The sequence below is a fragment of the Diospyros lotus genome, chromosome 10, assembly GCF_014633365.1.
Source record: "Diospyros lotus cultivar Yz01 chromosome 10, ASM1463336v1, whole genome shotgun sequence".
Taxonomy (NCBI): domain Eukaryota; kingdom Viridiplantae; phylum Streptophyta; class Magnoliopsida; order Ericales; family Ebenaceae; genus Diospyros; species Diospyros lotus.
The window spans coordinates 19,507,242-19,535,194 of NC_068347.1; the positions used below are offsets into that span (position 1 = coordinate 19,507,242).

Here is a 27,953-nt window from a genome sequence, read left to right on the forward strand (position 1 = left end):
TCAATATGCCCAACATGACAATAAGTGTAACACCCAAAGACTTTCATTAAATATTGAAATAAATTCTATTTTGTGATAATTGATTTACAAGAAATAATTAAATAAGACTCAAGATAAAATTTAACTATTGCCGGGAGCTATAGAAAAGAAAAATAGTGGACTTGGAAGAATTAATTTGATTTAGTGAATTAAGTACAAATTTAATTTAAGTTGGGAGACAATTAAATCTAACGAAAGTGAGGGTTAAGTGGACCATAGGGTTAAAATCTAACTAAGTGAGGGTTAAGTGGACCATAAGGTTAAAATGCCCATGGATGAAGAAGAATATCACTATAAAATGTAAATAAACATTAATGAGATAATTGGATACAAGTTTATAAAATGAAAGCAAACAAATAATAGTAATGTCCTTTTTCTCCCTGACAGTTCACCAACAACAACAGCAGTATTTATCTCACAATGTGAGGTCCACAAGGTCGGCTACGTGAATTTAAAACTTTCATGTATTTATGTCCCCTCTGACAGATCACCCCCACAGAATAATTTGAATTTTACTAATACAAGTTATATACATATGTCTAAATCCCCATAAGATTTTCACAGTGCATTGAAAAAGGGATGGCTTTGATACGTCAAGTATGGGAGCACAATGCACCACGCTGAGCCGAAACAAATTAACATCCATTTGCTCTTTCGCTCTTCAGGCACTTAGAAGCTCCTTCCAGATGAAAGGGGAAAGACTATGATTCATCTTTCTTCGTTATGACATTCAGAACCCATCACAATCAAAGTCGTCATCATAGTCATATCCTCCTAAATTTTCATAGTACGAATTGCTGTCATGTGCTTGCTCAATGTCCCCTTCATCCTCGTATTCATCTTCGGGTGCCCCCCATTCACTATCTTTTCTATCATGCTTTGACTCAGTACCGTTTTTGGTAATGTGTGGCAGTTCATCATCATCAGAATGTGATGATTCAGTTCTGCTTTTTTCGGCTTTCTGGGGAACCTCCTGCTAAGAAGTGCATTTGAACTCTTTACTACATATCCAGAATATGATCAATTCAATGCATTATTAGCATTGTTGTTAAAATCCCGATTTTATGCGTACGATTTTACGATTTTACGATTCGAAGACCCCCAAACGATTCAAATCCCATGTAAAATCCAATTTGGGATAAAATCCTATAAAATCTCGATTTTACATGTACGATTTTACGATTTTACGCTTCAGAGATCCCCAAACGATTTTACGATTCAAAGACCTCCATTGATTTAAGTTGTAATTTAGAGGATGCTTCCAACGTCTCAATGTCACATAGCATCTGACATTGGAACTTATGCAATGAATTGTTATATTTTGCCTCTAAATTGGAACTTGATTTAACATTGATTGCATAAGTTCCAATGTCACATAGCATCTAACATTAATTGCATAAGTTCCAATTTACTTGATTTAAATTATAATTTTTACTTGATTTAACATTGATTGCATAAGTAAATCAAGACAAACAAGTAATTAATTAATGGACCACCCAACTCCAAATCGGGATATTACTTGATTTAATCAATGTTAAATCAAGAAAAAATTGCAATCTAAATCTAATGGAAGACGTTGGAAGCATCCTCTAAAGAATTTTAAGCTATATTTTACCTCTAAATTGCCTATACCAACCTGCTAGTTTTTGAGCTATATTTTGGAAATATCATCTTTTGAATTACAATAAGGAATAATTAGGTTATTAAATGATATTAATTCATTTTCTACAAAATTATGTTATTATAAACATATATTTACAAAAATTAAAGGGTATTTTTAATTATCTCTAAAATCTTACGATTTTACGATTCGATTTTACGATACGATTTTATGGACCCTTTGTCGATCCCACTTAAAATCCCGATTTTAACAACCTTGATTATTAGCATTACACATTTCTATGAATTTAAATGTTAAAGGCAAGAGCATACTAAGAATTTAAAAAAAGGACAAATTTTGAATTATACAAGGAACACACATTGGTTCTGTCATTTGCTCTTCCATTATTTTTATTTTATTTTTCTCTCTTTGACATGTATGTCTAGCGTTCAATTGGTTCTTTATTTTCTCTAGGGCAATCTGCTCTTCAGAGACTAACGTTTAAAATTTTCAAGTGTTCAGCATCAAAAGTAAATTGCCAAATCCATTTTTCTGATTTGGTCACTGAAGCTTGCGAACCTATCTCAAAAGGACTCAAATACAAATGTCAGGTGTGGCTTTAGGGTTACAAGAATATCCCTGTTTTCATGCATGGTCAACAGCACAAGTGAAAATGGAAGTTCATAGGAGTTTCATTTGTATCCTCGGGTCCTCGATGATAAGATGGATTTGATGGATGTTGGCCTTCGGCAGACCCAGGAGGAGTTGGGTTGGAATAGAGCGGAGGGTGCTGCCACACGGGAGGAAGTCGCCAACCTCCGAGGGATGTCCGGGGCCTTCAAGATAAAGTCACTGAAATTGGACAGCAGCTGAGCACCGTTCTGAGTTTGTTCTCACAGCTGCCAAATGCTAGCCTTCCGGTGAACTTTCCTCCAAGGCCAAACACGGCCCCAATCTTGACTGGAGCAAGGGACAGACCACCGGCTACCAACCTGATGGCATGGATGAACAGCCGGAAAATTTTCAGCGAGGACCCCCTGCGAACCCAATCTATGCACCTATGCCGAAGTTGGAGATTCAGGCATTTGAAGGAAGCAAGCCACGTTGGTGGGTCCAGCGCTGTGAGTGCTTCTTCCACCATTACCGGGTGGAAGACGGCCTGAGGGTGAATCTGGCTGCCGCCTATTTGAATGGCGTGGCAGACTTGTGATTCCAAGGGTGGAGCAGCAGGAGGGCGGTGCTGGTTTGGGAGGAGTTTGTAGCAGCCTTTTGTGTTTGGTTTGGAGAGCGAACCTGATGTAGAGGAAGACTTCCACAATTTGAGGTAGACCGGATCGGTGGAGGAGTATCAAAACAGATTCGATGAACTTAAATTGCTGCTCATGGTTTCTCGACCTACCTTAGATGAGCAGTATTTCATGTTGAGCTTCATCAGCGGATTAAGCAATGAGCTCCGACCCTTGGTTAAGATGTGGCAATCAAACACTGTGGAACAAGCAGCCCAAAAGGCACAGCTGCAGGAGTTGGCCTTAGAGGCAGCGGGTAAGAAAAAAAGGAATGCAACTAGAGGGTATGCAGGGGGCAGCCTGCAGCATGGGGGAGGAGCTGTAATTAAATCCGGCCAACAGATAGGTCATAAAGGGAATTTGCATCCGAAGAATTATCCTGACGCAATTCCAGTGAAGTCCCTGTCGATGGAACAAAGAGGGCAACTTGGGCTGTGTTTCCGTTGTGGGGAGAGGTATTCCCCCGGTCATCAATGTAGAAAGCAGCTCCTGCATGGAAGGCCAAGAAGAAGAGGAGGAAGGAGCAGAAGAAGCCAGCCGATTGGAGGCTGCGGAGGATGGAGCTGTTGGGGAAGAAGGGGGAGAGATATCCTTACATGCCTTGGAGGGCTGCCCATCCGAAAAGATAATTAAAGTGAAGGGATCAGTGGAGAAGAGGGGAGTGATGATCCTCATCAATAGTGGAAGCACACACAGCTTCCTTTGGCAGAAACAGTCGCAAATGGCAGCAAAATGGTAAGTAGATTCAAATCTCCAGCATTCAGGTGGGGGATGCAAGGTCATAAATTCACTACGGATCTGCAAATTTTGAAGTTAGGCAGCTGCCATATTGTGTTAAAGGTGGATTGGATGAAAACGGTGAGCCCTTTGATTTTTTTTTTTTTTCAAAAACTGGAAGTAACTTCCAGATTGGCAGGTAAGAGGATCACGTTAACAGGGAGTTGGGAAGAGGGAGAATGCAAAATGGTGACGGGGGAAGGATGCAGAAATTATTTCAGCATGGGGAAGCTGTCATTGCCCAGCTACATTCCCTATATGCCATGGAGTTGGGGATTGAGGAAGAAGATGCAGAAAGAAAGGCAGCAGCAGGAGGAGATTCAGGCCTGGAAATGACTGCTACATTACAGCCACTCAACGAGGTACAACCTGGTGACCCTTTACATTCCTTGTTGATTAAGTTTGATTATTTCTTTGCTGAACCTTCTAGCCTACCCCCGACCAGATTCCTTGACCACTCTATCCACTTGAAACCCAACATGGAACCCGTAAATGTTCAAGCCTATAGGTATTCTACTTTTCAAAAGGCTGAAATCGAAAGACTGGTCAAAGAAATGCTGACCAAATCCATAATTCAGCCGAATCAAAGTCCTTTTGCTTCACCCGTTCTTCTAGTCAAGAAAAAAGATGGCTCTTGCCAGTTGTATGTTGACTACCGTCAATTGAATTCCCTAACCATCAAGAACAAATTCCCAATCCCAATAATAGAGGACCTCCTAGATGAGTTGGTTGGTGCCACTGTTTTCTCCAAGCTTGACTTAAGATCAGGGTATTACCAAATCCGAATGAGTCCAACGGATATTCTCAAGACCGCCTTTAGGACTCATCAAGGCCTATATGAGTTTTTAGTAATGCCATTTGGCCTTTTTTGATAACATTCTCATATATAGGAGATTCATTAAACCATAATGAACCACATTTTTAACCCATTCATACTTGTCTTTTTTGATAACATTCTCATATATATCCCATCTCTTGACCAACATTTGAGCCACTTAGAAATAGCTTTCAAAATCCTCAGATCTAATCAACTATATGTAAAGCAGTCTAAGTGTACCTTTGATGAGAGGAAGGTGGAGTATTTAGTCCACATAATTACTGCTAAAGCAGCAAGTACAGACCTGAGTAAGATTGTTGTGATGGCGGAGTGGCCAAGGCCTAAAACGATCAAAGACCTAAGAGGATTCCTGGGCTTAATGTGGTATTATAGGAGATTCATTAAAGATTATGGAATTATAAGGAAACCATTAACTGAATTGCTTAAAAAGAACAGTTTTGGATGGAATCCAAGGGCAGAGGCAGCCCTTCCACACCTTAAAGAATTCCATGGCCACTATACTAGCCCTACAGGATTTTACTAAACCCTTTATTTTGGAGACGGATGCATGCGAAACGGGGGTGGGTGTGGTGCAAGTACAAGAAGGAAGACCCTTGACTTTTCTCAACCAAGCTTTAGCCCCGAAGCATTTGGGACTAAGCATTTATGACAGGGAACTTATTGCAGTGTTAATGGCAGTGGACAAATGGAGATACTATCTGGAGGGTAACCAACTTGTGATAAAAAACTGACCATGAGAGCCTCAGATTCTTGTTGCAACAGAAGTTGCACATGCAATTGCAGATAAAAGGAGTTACTAAGCTGTTGGGGCTGGACTATACCATAGAATACAGGAAAGGGAAAGAAAACACCATGGTAGATATACTGTCAAGGAAGAAGGAACATGGGAGTTACCAAGCTATTTCGGCTTTGGTGCCTGATTGGGTGAAGGCGATCACAGCAAGTTATGAACAAATTGCATGGGCGAAGGATCTTGTGGCTCAACTCACAACTCAGTCCCCTAATCGGGATGGTTATACCTTGTCCTCTGGGTTATTGAGGTACAAAGGGAGGCTGGTAATAGGAGAAGATGAACAACTAAAAAGAAGGATCCTACAATCCTTGCACCACTCACCTATTGGGCGTCATTCAGACTTAAATGTTACTTATCACAAGGTAAGACAACTGCTTTATTGGCCTGGGCAGAAAAGAGATGCAACTAAGTATGTTTTGGAGTATTCAGTTTGTCAGTGTTGCAAGCATGAGCAGGTGCCATATCCAGGCCTGCTTTAGCCACTTGATGGTCCAGAGCAGGCGTGGCAGCAAAACTCTATATATTTTGTGGAAGGTCTACCTAAATCAGAGAAGAAGAGTGTTGTGTTAGTTGTAGTCGACAAGCTAATTAAATTTGGCCATTTCATAAGCACAACCCACCCCTACACAGCCCCTGAAGTAGCAAGGTGGTTGTTGGATGCTATGGTGAAGATACATGGGCTGCCCCTATCCATCATCTCAGACAGTGATAAAGTATTTACCAGCAACTTTTGGAGAGAGTTGTTCAAACAATTGGGAGTTGGGTTGCACATGTCAACGGCATACCACCCCGAGACTGATGGACAAACCGAAAGGGTGAATCAATGCCTCAAGACTTACCTAAGATGCATCTTCTTTTCTAAGCCCAATGGTGGAATAATTCAACTTCCACCAATCCTAAAAGACATCCCCATTTGAGGCCCTCTTTGGATATAAGCCACCCTTAATTCCTGCTATTATGCGATACTCCAGAATTGAAGCAACAGCGGACTAGTATTTACAGCAACGACGAGAAACATTGAAGATGATAAAGGAGTTGACAGTAGCACAAAACCAGATGAAACAAATGGCGGATAGGAGGAGTGAGAGAACTTTCGAGGTGGGTGACATGGTTTATTTGAAGGTCAAACGGTTTCAGCAGCAGCTTTTTTCTATGACTCCTACGTCAAAGTTGAGTCCCAAGTATTATGGGCCTTTTCCTATCTTGGCCAAGATTGGGAAGGTAGCATACCTACAGTTACCGGAAGGAGTGAGGATTCATCCTGTTTTCCACGTATCACTGTTAAAAAATCCATGGGGCCTACAGAATTAACCAACTTGAACCTGCCCCATATGGAAGAGGATGCAGCAACAAGGGAGGAGCCACTTGCAGTGCTGGAAAAGAGTCATTCACCAGAATTCTATACCCCTCGCCCAAGTTTTGGTGTAGTGGAGTCACCTGCACCCTAATCACACAACTTGGGAATACCTACCTGACCTTCTCAAACAATTTTCCCAAGTCACCCAGCTTTTGTAATTTCTTGAGAACAAGAAATGTTTCGAGGGGGAGAGTATTTGTCACATTCCCAAGGGGTACTATGGGGTAGAATTGTCATTATAAAATTTTGTATGCTAATTAGGGGTATACAGTTAGCACAGCAGTGCATCTGCAGGTATATGTATATATATGTACTGCCTCAGCCTAACATATCGTGCAATGAGAATATTCTGAATTTCTCTCTCTTTTCTGTTATCTCCTCTCTCTCTCTTGAATAGCCGGAATTCTCCCTTGCCAGCTCTAAGGAGCTGACATCCCCCTCTTTATATTATATCCTTGATGGTCTTTGCTCCTCACAAGGTATCTAAAACCTGAATGTCCTCCATAACCAGGAGCTTTTGGTATAGGCAACTTTCTAAACACTATTCCTCATCTGAAATTTTACTTGAGCGTTTTGAACTTTTTCTCCAAAATCTGACACAGCCACTGACATAATATTCCATCTCCCTGGCACCCCACAAAATCTATGAAGCCATCAACCTGCAGACACATATTCTCATATATAGAAGGATATATTTTCCTTCTAAAACTGATGCCATCTAGGAAAATCACAAAGTGATATGATATGGGCCTAGGAAGTACATTCCAGACTGCACCCAAGAAATGCCCCCTGTTGAGATCACTTGTTCAAAACACTCTCCTGTTGTTTGTACCTCTTTTTATTCCTATTAACCGATGTGGCACAGTGAAAGGACAATATTGCAAACACTGTATATTATAATACACAGAAAATCAAAAAGAATTCAGGAACCATCATTCCATTCTTCTCCTTCATATTCTTCTGCCTCCTATTCTTAATTTTATTTAACAACAGCACATGGTAGAAGCCAGCTAGTCGACTAGTTGAAAACAGAGTAAGTCTCAATTCTGGTACTGCCAGTCCTTGCCCCCTTGCATGCCCTCTTGTCCTCTCTCTATATTAACATGAACAAAGCTAGATTGCAAAGATCCCAAATCTACCACCCCATAGAATAAACCAAAAATTATCAATGGAAGGGACTACAGAAAATGAGCCCTCGTACTCTTAAGAATTTTCACATGGTAGCAGCCACTTCAACTTCCAATACGGAGTCACTTGCATTCAATCAGAGGATATGCAAACCTGTCTTCATTTAACAGAGGTTCCCCACAATTATATTCACATCTAGTTCAGCCTAGAATAACAGTCCATATCAGATATTGTATTAAGTGTTGTGAAGTTGAGCATTCATGTGAAATTTGTAATGCACAAAATCATGCAATTATTACACTGATAAGTAGACAAGATCTTATTTCAGAAGCAGTTATCATATAAAAGCAGTTGAGGCGGGAGGAATTGTCAAAAACTTCCAAATCTATAACCAATAGAAATTAAATGAAGTACATCCAACAAATGCAAAGAAGAAAACAAGTCAATGACAAGGATAAAAGTCAAGTAATTAACATTACCACAACAGACAATCTTTTTGGTCTGCTTCTGCCCTTAATTTTTTATATTAATTTCCTACCTCATCACAACTTTAAGAAACACGTAAAAGAACAACTTAGTTTTCAAAATGTAAAAATTATCCCATTAAAGAACATTAAACATGTATAATTACATCATTATAGTTATGGCTATTTTCCAGCACCTAGGTACTAAAAACTCAAGCATAAACAGAAACACCTACAATAGCTATATATCATCAAGAAGAATACAAGCAATATAATATTTTCACATAAAATAAAGAAAACGAACACAAAGAAAGAAAAAAACAGAGCATTTCATATTAAATATAAAAGGCAAACCAAGAATGATGATAAACATACAGGATCATCGAAAAGTTTCTCCAGTACGTCATAGTTGATTTTTGAACTGAGTCTCTGCAGAGAACACAGAATTAGTGAATTAGAATCCAGAACAGGAAAGCTATATGCACGATCCAAAGAATTCTAACTGTGAAAATAATTATGACCAAAAGCATGCCAAAATGACAGTTCAATGATAACATCATTCTCAGAATAACACAACCACAGGTATGCCATAAAGACTTGCGAGAAGCTTTTGGAGCAAACGGCACCCATTAAAAAATGAGAGCCATTGAAAAAAGACAGTTAAGTCTTCAGTCTTCAGTCAGATTTCTGATTAGGATTATCCATATACATTTAGATACATTTTTTAGACTAAAAATGATAATATAAAAGATAAAGTTGCTCCTCTCCATACTCTCTCTCTCAACCTTTTAAATGACTTGGTGGTCAATAATTTAAAATGTACTTATAGAAAGAGGGAGATCTTTCCATGGGAGCATGGGTGGACGAGGAGAGAAATTATTAGGAAGAATTTGTAAGATGCATGGATAACTCTATTAGTCAAAATCACGCTGAATATCAAAGCTAGGCAAACAATTCATCAATACAAGTCAAACAATAACCCAAGTAACTCTTTATTTTACAAATTTTCCGGAGTTGGGAATCTCTCAGATATTTTACAAACTCATATGTCAATTCTAGTTGTGTCTCCATCAACTAAACAAATATCACACACTCTACAAGTTTAAAACAATAAGTGAAACATCTAATTACTATATAAGAAACAGTATGAATATATGTAGTCCTTCCATCTCTAACTTTTTATTTCATTTTTAAGTCCAAAACTTTCAATCTTTATCAATAGTTATTCATAGATATTAGAAATTTGTTACCACTTATTTCCAAGTAGAAAGTAAAATATCATTTCTTAGGCATCATTGATAACCATTTAACTTTTAGTTTTGGCTTTCAAAACTTTGAAGACAAGAATAGAAATAACATCTGACTGCCTGTTTAGATTTTCATGAAATCAAAATTTTGGAAATTTTTGAAAAAAAAAATGAACATGCCAATTTGGGGTGTTATTTTGTCACTGTTTTGTGTGTTCTGGGTCATGCCTATTAACAAAGCCGTTATTTTGTGTTTTGGGGTCTTATTTTGTCACTGTTTTTTGTGTTCTCCAAAAGGTCAGGCCATAACCCCATTTTTTTTCCTTTCCCAATACCTATTTCTTCTCAATATTCAGTGCTTTATTTCACCTTAATGCAGCAAAAATGGGCAACGCGTTTCTTTCCGGTATTGAACACTCTCCTCTCATGTTTCTTCATCATCACTTGTAGCACCAGACAGTTTGCAAACTTAAAATCTTTGGGTTCAGAACCCAACATAAATCTAGATTTGCCTGAAACCAGATGCCTCTTCTTCCTCACCTTCTGGCCATTTGGCTAGGCTATTTTAAAAGAGAGCTTTAAGTTGTCTTTAACTTAAAGCCCTTCAAAGCTTTAAGTTATATAGTGCTTTATGCTAATAAAGTGTTTGGATAAATGTGCTTTAAGCTATTAGTTATAAAGTTATGTGTTTGGTAAAAGAAAAGTTTATAAGTTGTGAAAAGTTATAAAATGACCAAAAAGTACATATCACTATTAGTGCAAACAAATTCATCAAAAAACAATTATAATGAAAAAACATAATCAATTATATTTCATAATTATACTTTGTAACAAAAAATATAACATATATCATTATTTAAATCTATGCTTAATTTATAAATTTATGTCTAATTAATAGATTTTTATATATCCAACAATATATTTGTATAAACTATATATTTACATAAATATAAATATAATTATAAATAAAAAATTGAAAAATATAAAAAAAGGAAACCTTCCGCTGACAATTGGATCCATCTAGTCATCGGTGGAACGACGTCAATTGGTTCCAAATCTAGAACTTGAAGAGAGATAGAACCACAAGGAGACAACGACATGAGAGAGGAGATGGCAATTCCAACAAATGGCACCAAGCAACTTACAACTGGCGATCAAGGGAGGATGACAATGGTGAGGAAGGCAGAGGGACATTGATTGAAATTTTCATATTTGTTTGAGGGTATTGTTACAAACCGAGGGGAAGGGTCAATTGGGCTATAACTATTATAACTAATACGAGGTGAGTGGTTGTATACTGTTAGGGAGTTGTAAGGTTAGAAGATGAATACTGTTAAGAGGTTACAAGACAGTTAAAGAAAAGAGCCTTTAAGAAGGCAAATGTAATGGTGGAAGGTAGCTTTTTGGAACAACAAAATCCTTATGCTTTCCCTCTTGAATTCTCTCTGTTCTATCTCTCTCGAATTCTCTCTATCTATTCTATCTCTTTCCTATCTCCTTCTCTCAATCTACTAATTCTTTTCCCAAATTTTGTTCTATTCTTGGTAACTCCAATAATTACTTAATTGACCGACCTTCCATCGGAGGTCGTGTCAATCTAGTATCAGAGTTGGCATTCCCAACAATGCGCAACACAAGGTGTGGTTGGGTTGACGGACGTGAGCAACCGTAGCAATCAAAGGTGCGGTTGACGAATGCGAGCAAGAGCGCGACCCAAGGCGAGGAAGAACTGACGGACGCGAGCAAGAGCAACGATCAAGATTGTCAAAATTGGCTAAGAAGACAATAGCGATAAAGCTTGACGAGATTGGAATCAGCTAAGAAGACAGTGGTGATAGGGCTTGGTGAGAGAGAGCAAGCAACATTGATGGCGACTCAGACAATGATGACGACGCAGACGGATAGCAACAACGAATACAAAAGAGGGTTGATTGAGGCACTTTAGCGCAAGGGAAAAGAATTTCCCTTCTAGCAGATGGGAAGTCATTTTCACCAATTTATGTGTTGTTTTAAGGTTGGTTTTTCATTGCCTTTTGTGTTTTCCTGCTCCCAACACTAGAGAATAGGGAAAACACAAAAAACACTTCCCCACAAACAAATGGAGCCTAGGTGTAAATCCCTTATTATTATCATGTACACAAAAAACATATACTTATATAATGATTCGTCTATGTACATGTTCTATCTTATCTTTGCTAAAGACGGGCACAATCGAGGAGTCCAATTCATAACAGGGAATACACCAATAGACCAACACAAAGATGTCCTAAAAGCTGTTAAATAAGCAAGTGCACATTGTGACCATAAAGCAAAAGACACACACTTGTAAGGATTACGTGGATACCAAGTATGGCCATTGGTTGTGTCCAAACTTCAGACTCATTTGATTTTCATACCCAAAAGACAAGGATACAACAATTTTTTAACTAATTATTTCATTTATTGTCATGAACCTAGGGTTCATAACAAGTTTAGGAGGTAATTGGGGAGGAATTGGGGAGTTAGATCGGAAGAGATGGGAGGAAGTTAGGGAGAACAAAATAGAGAGGGAAAGAAAGAGAGAGATTAGAGAGAAATTGGAGGGAGATTGAGAGAATGCAAGAGAGGGAAATAAGAGATTTCAATTCATCAATTCAAGCATGCCTACTCTCTTATAGCAATGGCTTACTTATAGCCTCTAGCCATCATCCGTCCATGTGCAATACAACTACAAGCCTAACAAGTACTATATCCTTATTACAATATTGCCCTTATACTACTATTAGGGACATGACAATTCCCCCCACCTTGAAACATTTCTTGTCCCAAAGAAATGCCAAACCTCCACAGCTTCCCATATCCTTTTTCCTTCTCTTCCACAGCTTGGATGGAGAAGTTTTGAAAAAATTCTGTATACATAATAGATTTGCAGTGGTTCTCATGTACTTTAATTCTTCCTCACTTTTTGCAACAATATCCGCAAACGCCTTAAAATGCGGCAATGTAGAAATGTCGAGTCTAGGAGTTGCTGCAACATTAATTTCCTTCATCACCCCATCTGTCATTGCAGTAGGCAAAAATCCCAATTGGCCATCTGTAGCAATAATACACAAAGCCGCAGCAGCTTTGTTCTCCATGGTCAAGCTTTGGACTGCTGCATCTATCTTCCTTAGCTTTCCTCTCGTTACAGCCATTTGCTAAGATTCCTCACAACTTTGAATCTGCTCTATTCCCTCCAACATAAAAAACTGGTTTGCACCTTTTGAATTCTGGTTTACATCTTTGGAAATGACAACAACATGGTGACACCATTTAAGATCTACAAAACTTCCACCTACTAGTGTTGTCTTCACCCTCTCGTTAGCTAAGGAATCCTTAGCATTATCCCATAGGCAATGGAAAAGTATCCTTAGGAGCTCCACCATCAATTCCATTTCTGATAGAATTCTGATTCGGAACACTATCCGATCCTTTTGTCCCTACTCTAATCACCAGAAGTAACGGATTGGCTTTAGCTTCCTCGGTCAGTTCCTCAAATGCTGCCCCCCGTTTCCTCTCTTAGCCTTTCGGTAGTTGCATCTTGAGGTAGTAGTTCTACTTTTAACTTCTCAACCAATGCAGCAAAATTCCCTTCAACGTTGCGGGTTGTCAACGTTGGTTGATGTTGTGTCTTATTTATAACACCTGGACCAATTTCAGATTTTGAAGATTCAGAGATGTTTATCCCCAATTCCAAAAATCCCTTGTTGCCTACTCCTTCTATTGCTCTCTGATTGATTGCATCAATCCTTTCTTGTTTTGGGCTTCCGTGATTGTCATCTAGTCCATCTTCACCAAGAATTTCTTTTCCAAAGGAATCAGTACCTATTGTCCCAACCATTGACTTGTTATAGCTTTCCTCCTTGTTAATTCCGCCTAAACTAGAATACTTCTTCTGCCCACAATTAGAGGTACGCCATGAATCATTTTCCCATCGTTTTGAACCCTCCTTAGGCTACTATAGTTTAGGAAACTCCTAAAGCAGTGATGCTTCCTTTACCACGCCCTCCTTATCATCTTTTTTTGCCTTAAACATTTTAACATCCCATTCTGGAACAACATTTCTGTCCCCCTGCCTTGGACACTCAGATTTATCCATGGGGTTCCGATTCCATGGATGAGTGAGGTAAGGATTCCCCACTGAATTAGGATCTGCTCTAGTTCTTCGAGAACAGTAAGGAGTAGTTGCAGGATCTAGTAGCGTCCCTATAATAATCGAATCAGAATATTCTCTAGAAAGCAAACAAGTAGGTAATCTAACCTGATTCCGTCTGGCGAACGTTATCATGCACTGGTCCCTCATCCAATTTCTAAAGTCATCAATAATTTCACGCCTGTGATTGATCTCCTCTTGCAATAGATCTGCAACACTGTTCAACTTCTTTTCCAATGCCGATTCTACAGATCCAATACTGTTTTGTCTCTTTGTCATCTTTGCCGACACTTCCTGCCATTGAAATTCCTTGTGCTTTATCCCAATATCTTTTGCCATCAGAATTCAAATTGTTAGTGGATAATCAATCGCCTCGAGGATTGATAGATGAGAACGACCTGCAATTGATCAACTCGATTGTTCGATCAATCCTACAGTTGCTTCCTGAAACTCCTACTGCAACTCAACAATTTCCCAACCCCAACCGATCTCCGGAGACTGATCGCTATGGATCAATTATGGTTCAAGATCCGTTGTACTGTGGATCAACAAGTGTGGTTAGCGTCGACACTTAGCAGTGTCAGACATCAAATCCGAGATTCAACTGGAGATCGCCCAGTTGCTTCTCTATCTTGATTGCTGAAATTCACCATAAATCAGAATTGCTTGGCCAAGACGCCTTTAAGTTCTGAATTGAAATTTAGCTAATTAATCAATCGGAATTCACCAGCGGAATCGCCTGGGTTGCTCGCCTTCCTTGCTTGGTCAAGACTCTTCGAATTTCTCAAGCAAGACGCCAATCTTCCTGCTTCGCGTTCTAGTATAGTCGATCTCACTGTTCAATCATCTTCAAAACTCGAACAGGAGTGCCCCCCAAAATTTCCAGGCAACAATCGCCTCCAACCAGCCTAGGAGAATCATGCGCCCAATCACCGACTGTAATTGACAACGGCCGCGACACCACTTCCTCGTCTGACTCACATGCACACCTTCTTTCCCGTTGTCTACTCACGATTGAAGTGAATTCAATATCGCCAGCGTAGTCGTCTTCCAATTTCAAACGGTATTTACTGGAATTTCGTTCGAAATTGCCTCACCGAGAGTGTCGGACTTCCAATCAAAGTCGCCTGGCATGCTCGTTTGCTAATTCAGATCAATTGAAATTGCTCCAAGAGTTGTTGGAAGCACCGTCAGAACGACTTAGCCAGGTCATTTTCACACGCCTTCACAATCTGGACCTTAATCCAGATCCTTAGCCGAGAATTCATCCAACGGAATCATTGAAGCTGATTTAACCGGCAAAAACTTGAACACATACTGCTAGAATTCACAACTTGAATGGACGGCTCTCTTCAAATCGAATCAAATCACAGCCAAGGATTGGTTGCTCTAATACCAATTGTCATGAACCTAGGGTTCATAACAGGTTTAGGAGATAATTGGGGAGGAATTGGGGAGTTAGATCGAAAGAGATGGGAGGAAGTTAGGGAGAACAAAACAAAGAGGGAAAGAAAGAGAGAGATTAGAGAGAAATTGAGGGAGATTGAAAGAATGCAAGAGAGGGAAATAAGAGATTTCAATTCATCAATTCAAGCATGCCTACTCTCTTACAGCAATGGCTTATTTATAGCCTCCAGCCATCATCCGCCCATGTGCAATATACAACTATAAGCCTAACAAGTACTAAATCCTTATTACAATATTACCCTTATACTACTATTAGGGACATGACATTTATTTAACGCAAAACTGTATTTACAAATTGCAAGATGACTGATGCATAGAATGAGAGTTCTAAACATGGCTCAACAGAAAATTTGTTGTTTTGACATATTTATTACATCCATATCAAATTAACTACAATTACATGTATCTCAGATAGCATTGAAGGCGTCAAGTGTTTGTTAGGATACTTCATCAATTTGGAAGAGTCCATGTAATATGGTTTAAGTAGTAATAAATCTATCTAATAACCCTGAAATGCAGTCAACACTAAGTCTATGATATTAAGCCACCATGATTAGGTAGAAATAGATGGGGGTTCTTGAAGAGCTTCATGGAGGAATTTAGCATAATACAAGGATGTGTGATAAAAATCCCAAATGGATTTCTAACACAAGCTAACAAAAGCCGGTGGCTTTTTGTCAACTTCTCAAAGTGTAATTTCTTATCTTATCAATGTGAATTCCTTTTGTTCTTTATTAATAGTGGAAACAAAGAATCTATCCATTCTTCACTCTAGCAAATTCTAGAAATTCCAATCTTCAATTTTTTAAGACACTTTGAAGATGTATCCACATTCCATTGAAGAAACACAGATGTGATTTAGGATGCAGACAAAAACACACTTATACAAATTGGATAAGTGGATTTGGAGAAAATGACATAGGTATAGTGAACTACTTCAAAAAAAAATAAATTTTTCTTAGTTGTCTAAGAAACAAGATCCCAAAACCACATAGAACATAAAAGAATAACAATAAATAGATTCAATTGTATGTCAGGAGAATTGGGAGATGAATTAGGAGATAAGCAAACTAGTGGTGTAGTGGATGATGTGCCCAAAATACAAAAGAAATACTAGCACCCCTTGTCTGAAAAAAAAAATTCGCCACAAATAAGAAAATACCAGTTTTGATTCGCCACACTCTAAAATAGAAGAAAGAAGAGTGATAAGAATAAAGTAAATTCGCCACTAAACAAATGAATTGCTTAGATAAGAATTAAGGTCAAATGCTCTCTGCACTTTCTTGATAAAAAAATGTTCATGCCCCAAAACATTACAAGATCACACATATAAAACACCAGTCTTGGAACATCCCTCCAAGCATGGGTGACATGATAATTAAAAAAAACGTGTAAATTCAAATGTGGAAAACAAAATAATCAAAGATTAAAACATTCAAAGTCAAAGTCATAAATGTTTGGTGGACAAATATTCAAAGATGCCCAAAAAAAGTCTCCACCCATTGAGTGCTGACCACCAAAACTTGAACGGTCATAAAATATAGCTGGAAAGTCGAAAAGACACACATGATTATAGAGAGTTGTAGTTGAGATCTTGTATTTTCCATTGACATATGGCACGCCTCATAATTCCAAGCCATTCAAAAGTTATAGGGTTCCAAAATTACCCCTCTGATTAGTTTCGTGACTGACCTTCCAAGCAAGTGAGCAATGTGATTAATTTGGACTTTAACTCCTTCACTTTGAACTCGTACTCCTCCATATGGGCTAAAGTCTTCCCAATAAATAACTCAAGTTCCTTTTGGAATTATTTTTCCCTTGAACAAGTAATTGGCCCAAGACTTGGAATTACCTGCTCTTGGACAACCCTTGCCTTTGCATATTTACCATTCATATTAGTGGAGGTGTTATTTTTACAATTATGTAATAGTGATGTGTTATTTTTACAGTTGTGCAGTAGTGGAATATTATTTTACAATTGTGTAGTAGTGGTAACTACTGTAAATAACTAGTAGGATAGCCATATATAAAGCTATGCTATAGTAGCCGAGATTATCAAGAAATTATTTCTATTTTCTGTCATTTTCTCTCCATCTATTCTCTGTTTCCCTCTGTTCTTCTCCCAATTTTCTCCCTAACTTCTCTCATTTCTCTCTCTATTCCTTATTTCCCTCTGTTTTCTCCCTCTCTTTCTCCTCCTTTCAAGACTGTCAATCAGAAATCCTAGATTCAAAACCTAGAGTCCTAACATTGTATAAGTAGTTTAAACATATTAATCTTGGAATAGTCGTACTATTTCTTCTTCTTCTTCTTCTTCTTCCTCTTCTGTCTGAATAACAGTAGTGTTATTACATTTGTCATATAAAGACCATAACATAGATATGATGAATATTCAAAGTTCACAAGTTTGAGTTGTAAAAACAGCCTTTTAGCACAATAACAAGGGAAGGCTACATGTGGATACATCCCTCACAAAGGGGGAGCCATGTGCACTAGGTTGATAAAAAAATAAAATTACAGATCAAAAACAACAATCAACATCCACAATTCTCAAAAAACACAAGAATTGAGCATTCCATTCCAACTTAAAGAAAATATGCCCTACTATAACTAAGCACCATCATTAAACATTGCACATAGCATATCTAACACTTGGTTAACATGTTTAATCCATTCGGCATGCCATTTAAATAGCCCAACATGTACCTTGATTTGCCAACAATATGTGCTTTTTTATGCCATTTAGATATAGATAGGAAAGGAGACCCTTTTTAAAGTGTCTATCCTTGATACTACTCCATTATCGGTTTACATTTTTCATATCTAGCATCCTGTTCCATTCACAATCTATTAATTTAAACTTGTTACTGTTTTAGCACTATGCAGCACCAGCTGCTGACTCTGTGAGAATCTGATCCTTTAAAACAGCTTTGCAATTGCATTAATTTTTGAAGGAAGTCCTAAGTCCTCAACTATTTATAGAATTATGTACCTTCTTAGTTAACATTTGGAGGGTGGCTTCTGCAGCAGTTTGAGCAGGACCCAAATTCCTGGCTTCTGCAGCTCGTTTCTGTTGCCGCTCCTGCAAAACGAGATGTGTAGGAAACAGACTAAACAGCAGGTAACAGCCAAGTCCAAAAAGACAAATGATATGTCTAGAACAAGAACGGGCAAACACAGTTGACAAATTGGTGTAGGAGGGACGTAACAAACAGTAAGAATCTAAGGACTTTAATGTCAGGCACATACTAAATATAGTTAAGAGTAACAATTACCAGTGTCAAAATATAAAAACGTATTAAAAAGTCGAATAAGCCATAATAAACACTGTATTACGATAAGCCAGAAATATCCAAATGATAATTGTAAAACCTACTTCAAAACCATAATAAACAACCAAATAGGCCAGGCTTCTGTAGAACAGCCACTTAAAATATTGGAAATACCCTTACATAAATAAATAGGTTAAACAAGAGGAACATAAATAGTGAACATGATAATCTCCAGGTAAACTTAGCAAAAAAAACAAAAGAAAGATAATCTCCAGGTATTTCAAACAGGCTGAGGTTCAATAACTCCATATAAAGTCTAGTGCATGAAATTGGAGCTGCTTTTGAGAAGACATTCATACCAGATGGAGAGTCATTTCCATGGTCTGTACATGAGAGTCACAGATAAACATGTGGCATCGTGCATGACTTGAGGATATGAAAAGAGAATCATGTCATGTAGAGGTGACAGACTAGCTTAAGTTGACTTTGGCAACGACTGTTTATGGGTAGGGATGAAAGTCAACCAACAGTAGACTGCATGGATTGACAGTTAGAAGGATTGAAGAGATAAAGCTACCAGAGGGGACAGTCAATTGTTGGATTGACTGTTGAAGTAGCTGCACTCAAGTAAAAGGTTGGCATTCAGCTTAAATTTGGGGGGACTACATTGTTGCATTTTGGAAAGTTTTTTTTTTTTTTTAATTTAAAACTATTTACAAAAAAATTACAAAATAAACTCAAAGCTAAAATTATTCTCATTAAAACTCTCCCCACATCACTCATTCCACGTAACATTTTTTGTCAAAAAACACAGGCATGGTTTTTTGAAAAGAAAAATGGCATAACCACATTGCAGTTTATCCTTAAAGGCCACCATGCGACTGGGAAAAAAATAAAAAATAACTTAAATTGCATTTGCGGTTTATGCATTGGAAGATGTTTTGCCTTCCAAAGCATAAACTGTATTTGCATTTACACCATTTTTTGAAAAATAAATGTTGTGTTTTGTATTTCTTTCTTTCACTCTTTTCCTGACAAAAGTTATTGACGATTGAGTGATGTGATCAAGAGTTTTAGTGTGGGAATAAGTTCTGTCAGAGTTTTATTTTGTAAAAGTTTTTTGGTGATAGTTTTAAATAAAAAAAAAAAAAACTCATGTTTTCGGATATGTTAACTCATTTGACTCGTTCATAGCAACGATCAAGTGGTGGACATTAACACTAAAGGATTACAAGAACCAGCATTCATCATTTTTTACTAGGCTTCATAAGAGGTTTATAAATATATAACCTTACTATTTTGGTTGAGAATTGTAGAAGTTGGAATTAAGGATCCACAAGTTTGTGAGAATTCTGTAGCATTTTGGAGAAAGGGTGTCTTAGCATGGTGAGCTGAAGCAAGTAGTTAAGTGTTGAAGAAGGAAGAGTGACACCAAAATAGGAGCAGGTAGCTGAAGATGGCATGGACATTTAGCAAGTTGCTTCACCAACTTGTCAATCACCTTGATTTGATTACAAAATAGGCCCTTTAGGCATTTGCTCCAAAACAACTTACTTGTAGAGTGAGAAGCTCTACAGTATAAAGTGAGAAAGTGAGAGGAGTGCTAGAGAAAAGAAAGAGGAAGTGAGGCAAACCAGGGAAGGGAGAACGTTCTCCTGGAAGACTTGAAGAGTTGAGGCTTTGAGTGAGGTAAGTGCATTATTATGGTGTCTTGCACGCTGGCAATATGCATAAATGACTTTATGGCAACATGAGGAAGGCCATCCAGCAGAAAATTTGCCACTGGTACTTTTGCAAGGATTTGTATTGTATGTGACTTTTAGAAGTTAACTGGCATCATAAATGTTGTGCCACGGCCCTGACTTGGTCAGGAAAAGGTGCACTTAATGATGATTAATGACTCACTTTAATGAAAGTACTGAATAAGTTACAGAGTACACCAAATACAAGCCAAGGAAGGGTATTCAAGATTTGTGCCACAAGTCAATCCAAGGGATGTGGTAGGCAGCACATCCCAGGTGAGACATTTAGGACGGGAATCCTCAGGGACACAAAAGAACCTTACCACCTCACTAAGGCCAGTTCCGAAAACCACATTTAAGTATAAAGTAAATGTAAACCAAGTCAATCAGTCTATTAGAATAAGAAAATTTTGAAGTACAAATGCAAAACTAGTAAAGCATCGCACCAACATCAAGAAGCCTGTAACAAAATAATAGGAAGTTATAATAAATGTCGTGAAATCTCAGAGAAATTACCTTTCTAGATTTTGCCACAGCTGCAGCAGCAGCTGCAGCAAGCTCCTGAGCAGCTTGCATTTCCTCTGGACAGTTGTGAAAATTTGCCTCATAAGCTTTCTTGGCAGCTGCTGCAGCTGCTTCCTTAGCAGCTTGCTCCTGTTCACAGTAGTTCTTGCACACATTACATTCAGTCCAAATAGGCTACACCCACCAAACACAATAGGCATAACAATATATTGATAACGATGAACAGGACTCGTAACAGATGCCTGCCAGTTTTATGGGTTTCAGTGCAACAAAAGGAAATTAATAACTATTTCATTAATGCTGTTGTCTACTGTAAATTAGCAACAAGGCTGCTTATGGAAGCTTACTCATTATGGGTCAAAACAATACCTTCTAAAATGGTTAATAAATAATATAAAGTTCCCACTTGTATTCACACTACGATAATAGTCAATAATCAATTGCAATACACAATTAGATCACCTGTATATACTCCTTGTTCATTTCTTCCCAGATTCTCTTTTTGTATTGTTTCTCCTGCTCATTGTGAAGGTAGCTATCAACCTGCAACAACCAAACAGCAAACTACTAATGAACAAAGAACCACTATGTGCACCTGAAAGCATACAATGTGACATTAAAGCAGTCATCTTCATCTAGGAAATCATCATATAAATTGAAAATTACATGATCAGAAAAAACAAAATAGGAGCAGTGTGAAAACAATAATTTTTCCATTTCATAACCAGATTATGCGAAAAGATTTCAATAGTTCATAGCACCCTTAAATTGATTGTATCTACCCAATAGCTATGCTACATAGACTTGGGTACAGGTGTCAGATATTGGTATGTATCCAGAGGTCAGACTTGTCAATTTTATGAATTTCAGGATACAGAATATGCATCCGAACATAAGACACGATACAGGAATAGGACATAGAGAACAATAAATCTCACTAACCTACACCTAGACTTATTTAGTTCTATAACTAAAAATGAAGGTTATGGGTTGATTAGGATCCATTAATTGATAACTATTATGTGTGTAAATTTAAAAATGAATTCATTTTATATTTGAAATTTAAATTGCAGTGAATTAATATTTTTTTAATTATAAAAGTTACATATATTCTCTTCTAAATCATAAAAAGAATATTTTTTTTCTGTTCAGCTTCATTGTCTTTGAAAGCCCAAATGAAAGTCCACTCTGTCTGCAATAAGAAAGATGACTTACTAGTTATCTATAACTTATTTCCTTCTTATGTTCATGACATTACAGATGAGTTAAGAGTTTTGAGAAAGAGACTAGAGGTGGAGGTTGCTTAAAGCAGAGAAGCTTGTCAAAAAGATCTTGCTGTCAGAAGTAGTCACCAAGAAACATCGCCAAACATGGTCGTTGAAGACCAAAAACTTGTTCAGAGCAAGGCAATTGCAATGAGAGCCAACACAGGGCACAAATCAGGTAAGAACAGTTCTCACATCACAACCCAGATCTGGCTTGTATGAACCCACATCTTGGTTCGCAGAAACTGAGATCTGGGTTTTTCCTTTGAGATAAGCTGAGTGGAGACAGGTGTGCTGATTGGATAGATGCTGGCTCTGATGCGTATTCTGTACCAGTACCAGTGTCTCTCCGTGTTGACACTGGTACAATGCCTAATAGTCCAAGTCCACGTAACATAGCCCAATAGGACAACAGTAGCAAAACCAAGCAGGCACAGGATCTAATCACAGCCAACACATCAAAAAAAAAAAAAAAAACTTTAAAAAAATTATTTTAAAGGATTTGGATTCATACCTCAGTATCATCAATATCAGAAAAATTTTCCGGTTCATCATCAGCAATATTACTCATGCCATCAACTCCGTTGAATTTATCACAAGTATCCTCATTAACAGCCGCGTCATCAGTAGCAGGGTCTGAAACCGTTCATTATGAGTTACAAAGTTTAAGCATTTCATTGCCTTGAGGGTATATGTGATACTTCTTCCACAGACAAGAGAAAAGAGCTTACCCTTGCTAGCAGATCTGGAAAAATGCTCCTCTTCGTTTCCATTTTTTGGCATGTCCAAGTCCTTCTCAACAAATAAAGAGACGATTAGATAGATGTAAAAAATTAACTAGAACAATATAGAAAAACAAATTAATAAATAAACCTAGTTAAAAGGTGCAATAAAGCAATATAAGCCAGAAAAAAAAAAAGACATACAAATAAAAGCATCGACTAATTTAGTACATTCACTATAAGTTTTGGTAAATATTAAAGAGTATGCCACAGGAAAAAAATACGTTTTTGGTAAAAGTGGCACCAAGATTACTCAACCATACTCTGGGAGGTCCAAAACTTCATCCAGAGATGTGACAAAATCAGGAGATGAGTGAGAGACTGCTGGTCATCCTTAAGCAGGCATCAATAGACATGGATCAGCCTCCTCCTAATCAGATCTTAAAGCATGAGATTCTTACCATTAACTGATATCCACGTAACAATTATATAACTAGAAAGAGTCTCAAAGACACTCCTTCCAGAATGCCTAACCCAGCAAGAGCAATTAGAGCTTCGTAACAAGATTTCAGCTCAAGAAAATCCAAATTTTTATTTTATGTACCAAACAACATCATCAGTCACTCTTACAAGGCATACATAGCCGTCAAACACGTACATTGATAGGATTGGGATTGTTGTAGTATATAATGTACAGGCCTTTGTTTCCGGCTGGAGGACCCCATCTGTCCCTAGGGTGTTAGATGGTCTCCATCCTTTGATCATTTATGAGGGAATGCCCCTCCCTATAAATTTATATATTTTCCAATTTTATGGTATATTTTTTGCTTAATCTCCAAGCTCATTAAATGTAAAATCAGGTAGAAAAAAAGTACAGAAGGAAAATCAAGCATACCACTCTGTCTTTCAGACCTTCAGTTGGAACATCAACATTTTCCTGAGCAGCTTCTTTCATCATTCTCTCCCACTCAGCACGCTGAAAAGCTGGAGGCTCTGATCCTCCATCAAGCCCTCCAGAAAGTTTTACGAACTATGAGAAATAGTAACAGCATGAATCATAACGTTCAAAGCTAATCATCTCATAGACAAAGATGGAAGGAGCAAGGAGTTACATCATCATAGCAATATTCACAAAGCCCATGAGCAAAAGGGGCTTTCCCACTGCCCTTATGTTCACAAAGCAATTCATTTGCCCCACACATTTTAAACCCAGTATCTGGATGTTTGGTTGGGCCACACTCTCTTTCAAGCTCCTCTGCCTTTGTGTTGAACTCCTCAATCTACACAGAAAGGGGCAATTAAGAATCATGAACAAGATGTGGAAAGAAAAAACTTCACATCAAATCCAAATATGGAAAAGATCTAAATTAAGTACTTCCCAGAAAGTCAATGACCTTATAAAGCAATAATTAAATATTTCCTAAGAATGTTTCAATAATGCTTGCTTGGTAACAAACAACTAAACAGAAATCAGAATACAGGGGTGCTCATGTTGAAGAGTGGCTCTAAGAACACTCAAATCACTTAGCTTCATTTATCCATTTCAAGTGCCCCAAAAGATGATTAGGTTGATGGCTTCCCCATGGTTTAAACAATTCTAGGTAGTCAACATCCTAAGATTCACCTAGCAAAAACAGAAAAAATCCTACAAGAATCCAACTGGTATTGCAAACTTATAAAGGTGGTAGATGTTGCATTTGTCTACTTTTTTATGCAAGAAGCATTTAATGAAAGGGAATACAAGTTTAAGTATGTTGAATCCATAGATTCCCACACAAATTATCAAAAATCATTTCTCATTTAATCTGTCAAAGAATACCCAAGACCAATACAACAATTATGAATATGATTGCATAAGAGTGCTCAAGTTGGGAAAAAGAGGTTTGTTGGGAAGCTTGATATATGTATCTTACCCTAACAACCTAAAACTTCTATCACCATAGCAGTTTAACATGGTATCACAACTCCGGTTTCAAAAGGTCCCATATTCAACTCTTCTTACATGTGTTAATCTGTTGTTCACCAACATTGGTCTTTGTTTCCGTTATTCATATTTGTCATTACACTCTTGTTCTTGTATATAGGTCACCTTTTGTTTAGTCTTTCCATGCCCAAAAATGCAGTTGAATGTGAAGGGAAATGTAGGAAATCTTGACTCATTGTTGGACCATTTAAGGCTTATGGACCTAGTGTTGTCTTCACAAGATCAAACTCACATAATTTTTATTTGAGAAACTTCCAACACTATGTTATGTGGAGCTCTTTTATCAGATAGGCTCGAACCAAATTAGAATGTAAATATTTATCACTAAGAAAATAGCCAAAACAAGTGACAAATGAAAATAACAATAATTCAGACTACAAAAATCAAGACAAATATACATCTTTGATAGGATCACAGCTAAATATATGTTACTGTTAGGTGGCAATTAAGAATGACACAGACTATTGTCACTTCTGTAAGATATGATGTCGTGCCATATTGAAGTAGGGCATACCGTCAAGCCTCCTGACTCCGTATTTTCAAATTCAATCAACCGCTTTGTCAATGTTGCTTCACAAATATGAACAGTTCGTACCTGATGACAACTTCAATCACAATCAGTGGGAAAAGATTGTGGATTTACCAAAATTCAACTTCTTAAAAGAAAAAGTGAGTATGGTGCTAAATTTGTCAGCAGAGGGAAACCTATATAAACTACAAAATTAAATCATTTGAATTCATACATTTGTTAAAGGCAAAGGTTCAATCCAACATTTTGTGGAAAAAAAGTATAATTTCTTCTGCAATAAAGTTGAACACATGTATAATAAACCATACAGTTCACAATTGCAAACAGCAACATTAAATCATAATGTTTCGGTATTATGGACATCAGTAGATTAAAGACAATACCCATGAATCTCAAAAAGATTTGAAATAAGAAATCACCCAATAATTAGTGATCATTTAGGGATGAATGCAAAAGGCAATAATGAGTTTTCATGGAACCACAACACTGAAGATGAAAGCAAAAGTATATGATTTTACTTGGCCAAAAAAGGAAAAAACAAAGCAATGAGCAGAGAACATGGATTGCATCCATCATGTCCTGATTTACCATGTGACGAAAATGAAGCTGTCCACAAATCAAATATAGTAAGTAGCCTAGGGTTTTCGTCAGTTTAGGAAGACTGGAAGGATTAGGTAAATGTAGTGTCAGACAGAACATTAAAGGTAAGAAAAGAAAATAAAGATGAGACATTGGTGCTATCTTGGCCATATCAGGATATTATGGTTATCTTAATCTAGCTGCTCTTTCAAGATCAAGATACTCATGGACTCTGAAATTACTTCAATAGTTATGGTGAAAGGCATTGTCAGTTCTATTTGGCAAAAATGCTAATAATATAAAAGTATTGACTTTGTGCCTAATATGGCATCTGTACCAGTAAATTAGAAAATTCACTGCTACATTTTAGCCATCAAAAATTCTACAATCAAACCAAAACATATGCCTCTATCTCATCATCAAGGACCAAATTGTTATGAATCACCAAACCAGCTATGATGAAATGAGAAAAGTTTCCAAGAAATAAACGAAACCATACATTTAATATTTGAACAACAAAAAAGAAATGACAAAAAAATCACTTACAATCTCTGATTTGGTGCACTTGAAACCATGTGAAAGTGCAGATATGTATAATGCTGCCCCACATAAACCACTAGGTTTTCTCCCTGTCTGAAAGCTTTTAAAAATCAGTAATCAAACAAAAAAAAATCATATATCATACAGAATGTTCTATGCATATAACACATCCATGGCACCTGCATCCAATCTCGCTTCATGCTAGCTATAATGCGAAGTGAAGTCTTGGAAACTGCCATGTAACCATCTCCAACTAATCCTGCAATATACAACGAAATAAACAATGGGCTGCACTGGGAATGAAGGAGTATCAATAAATAATTAACTATTAAGAATCACATGTGGAAATATATTCTTTTTTCTGGAAAAGGTAAGTCTACAAGGAAAGAGATGGAAAACTTTTTCGTTTCTTCTTTTGCTAAATACACATATATCATGAAAGCAAACAGGTGGCTGTGATGGGAGAACTCAGACCAGAGTCCTAGAGAAAAGAAACTCCAGCGAGGACCTAACAAAACTAAACCTAAAACATAGACCAACAGAAGAGAGCCTCAAAAGCATAACATGACACTCTGACCAGTCAAAGGCTCCAAAACCCCAACAACCAGCAAGAAAACTAAATCCATGCAAGCATTAGACTACTACCAACAAGGCTCAGACAAAAGAAAACACAAAATGAAACAGAAGTCAAAAGCAGAACATCAAATTACCAAACAAAGCAAGAAAATCCAAATCCTTTACTAGCTCTTCCTCAAAGAAAAGCCATCGTTGTCCTCCTCTAACTACAGCCACCAAATCACCCCAAACCAGTGCAGCCAGGAAATACACAAATGACCAAAAATCAAAAGCCCACAGCATCGCATAGATTTGAGTTCCATCAACAAATTGACATGAAGATCCAGGTAGTTTAGCACTTGCCTGTTCCATCAACAAATTGATGTGAAGAAGATCCAGGTAGTTTAGCACTTGCCTGGATCCATGGCCTATGCTGAGATGGAGAAACCATTATAATCTCAACAAGAGAAGCAGGGGTAGGCTTTACTTCAAGAAGACTCTAGCAAGGAGCCACCTCAAGGAAACCAAAACCACGTGTAGCCAAGGAATAAGGTGTTGAGGAACGAATCATGCAAGAAAGAAAACTTGGAAAAAAATCACACATACAAGACAGAATTTACGTGGTTCAGCAAAGAATGCCTACATCCACGACTGCACTAGTGTTTTTTTCACTATTTTTGAGAAGGTTACAATTACAAAAATTATGCCCACATATTTATAGATGAAAACTAGGGAAAAAATTAAACTCCTAATTCAAACAAGATTCCTACACTGTTTAGGTCTCAAGCCTGTTCGGCGAGGACCCCATGCCAATTCAGCATCAGTGTCATAAATCTAATCAGGCTCCACATCTCTTAACATTCTCCCACTTGGAGACTGATCTTCAAACAACAGCAAACTCTTGTAACTTTGCTCCTTCCTTGTAACCCAAATGCTCCTAGTGTGGCGCCTCCTCATCACTAACCATGGAGGCCAGCTAAGGTGATGCATAGCCTCAGCTTATCATGCTGACAACCTTGGTCAACATGTCTGTTGGGTTCTTTGATCCAAGAATCTTCTCCAATGACAATGTC

The 27,953-nt window shown here is 37.6% G+C and overlaps 1 protein-coding gene across 9 annotated transcripts in view; it reads right to left on the minus strand.

The window, feature by feature from the left end:
- Window positions 1-327: 327 nt before the first annotated feature.
- LOC127811380 (transcription factor IIIB 60 kDa subunit-like) overlaps window positions 328-27,953 on the minus strand; it is a 99,636-nt gene continuing 72,010 nt past the window's right edge. For 8 of the 9 annotated variants that reach the window (XM_052351183.1, XM_052351177.1, XM_052351179.1 and 5 more), the window contains 12 exons: window positions 26,505-26,584; window positions 26,332-26,418; window positions 25,192-25,272; window positions 23,806-23,973; window positions 23,589-23,723; window positions 22,703-22,763; window positions 22,486-22,607; window positions 21,169-21,249; window positions 20,698-20,835; window positions 18,160-18,249; window positions 8,658-8,711; window positions 328-1,015 (listed from right to left, as the gene is read on the minus strand). In XM_052351183.1, the coding sequence (XP_052207143.1) occupies window positions 770-1,015; window positions 8,658-8,711; window positions 18,160-18,249; window positions 20,698-20,835; window positions 21,169-21,249; window positions 22,486-22,607; window positions 22,703-22,763; window positions 23,589-23,723; window positions 23,806-23,973; window positions 25,192-25,272; window positions 26,332-26,418; window positions 26,505-26,584 (1,343 nt within the window). In that variant the 3' untranslated portion in view covers window positions 328-769. The remainder of the gene's footprint in view (window positions 1,016-8,657; window positions 8,712-18,159; window positions 18,250-20,697; window positions 20,836-21,168; window positions 21,250-22,485; window positions 22,608-22,702; window positions 22,764-23,588; window positions 23,724-23,805; window positions 23,974-25,191; window positions 25,273-26,331; window positions 26,419-26,504; window positions 26,585-27,953) is intronic. The other variant, XM_052351175.1, reaches the window with a different exon arrangement.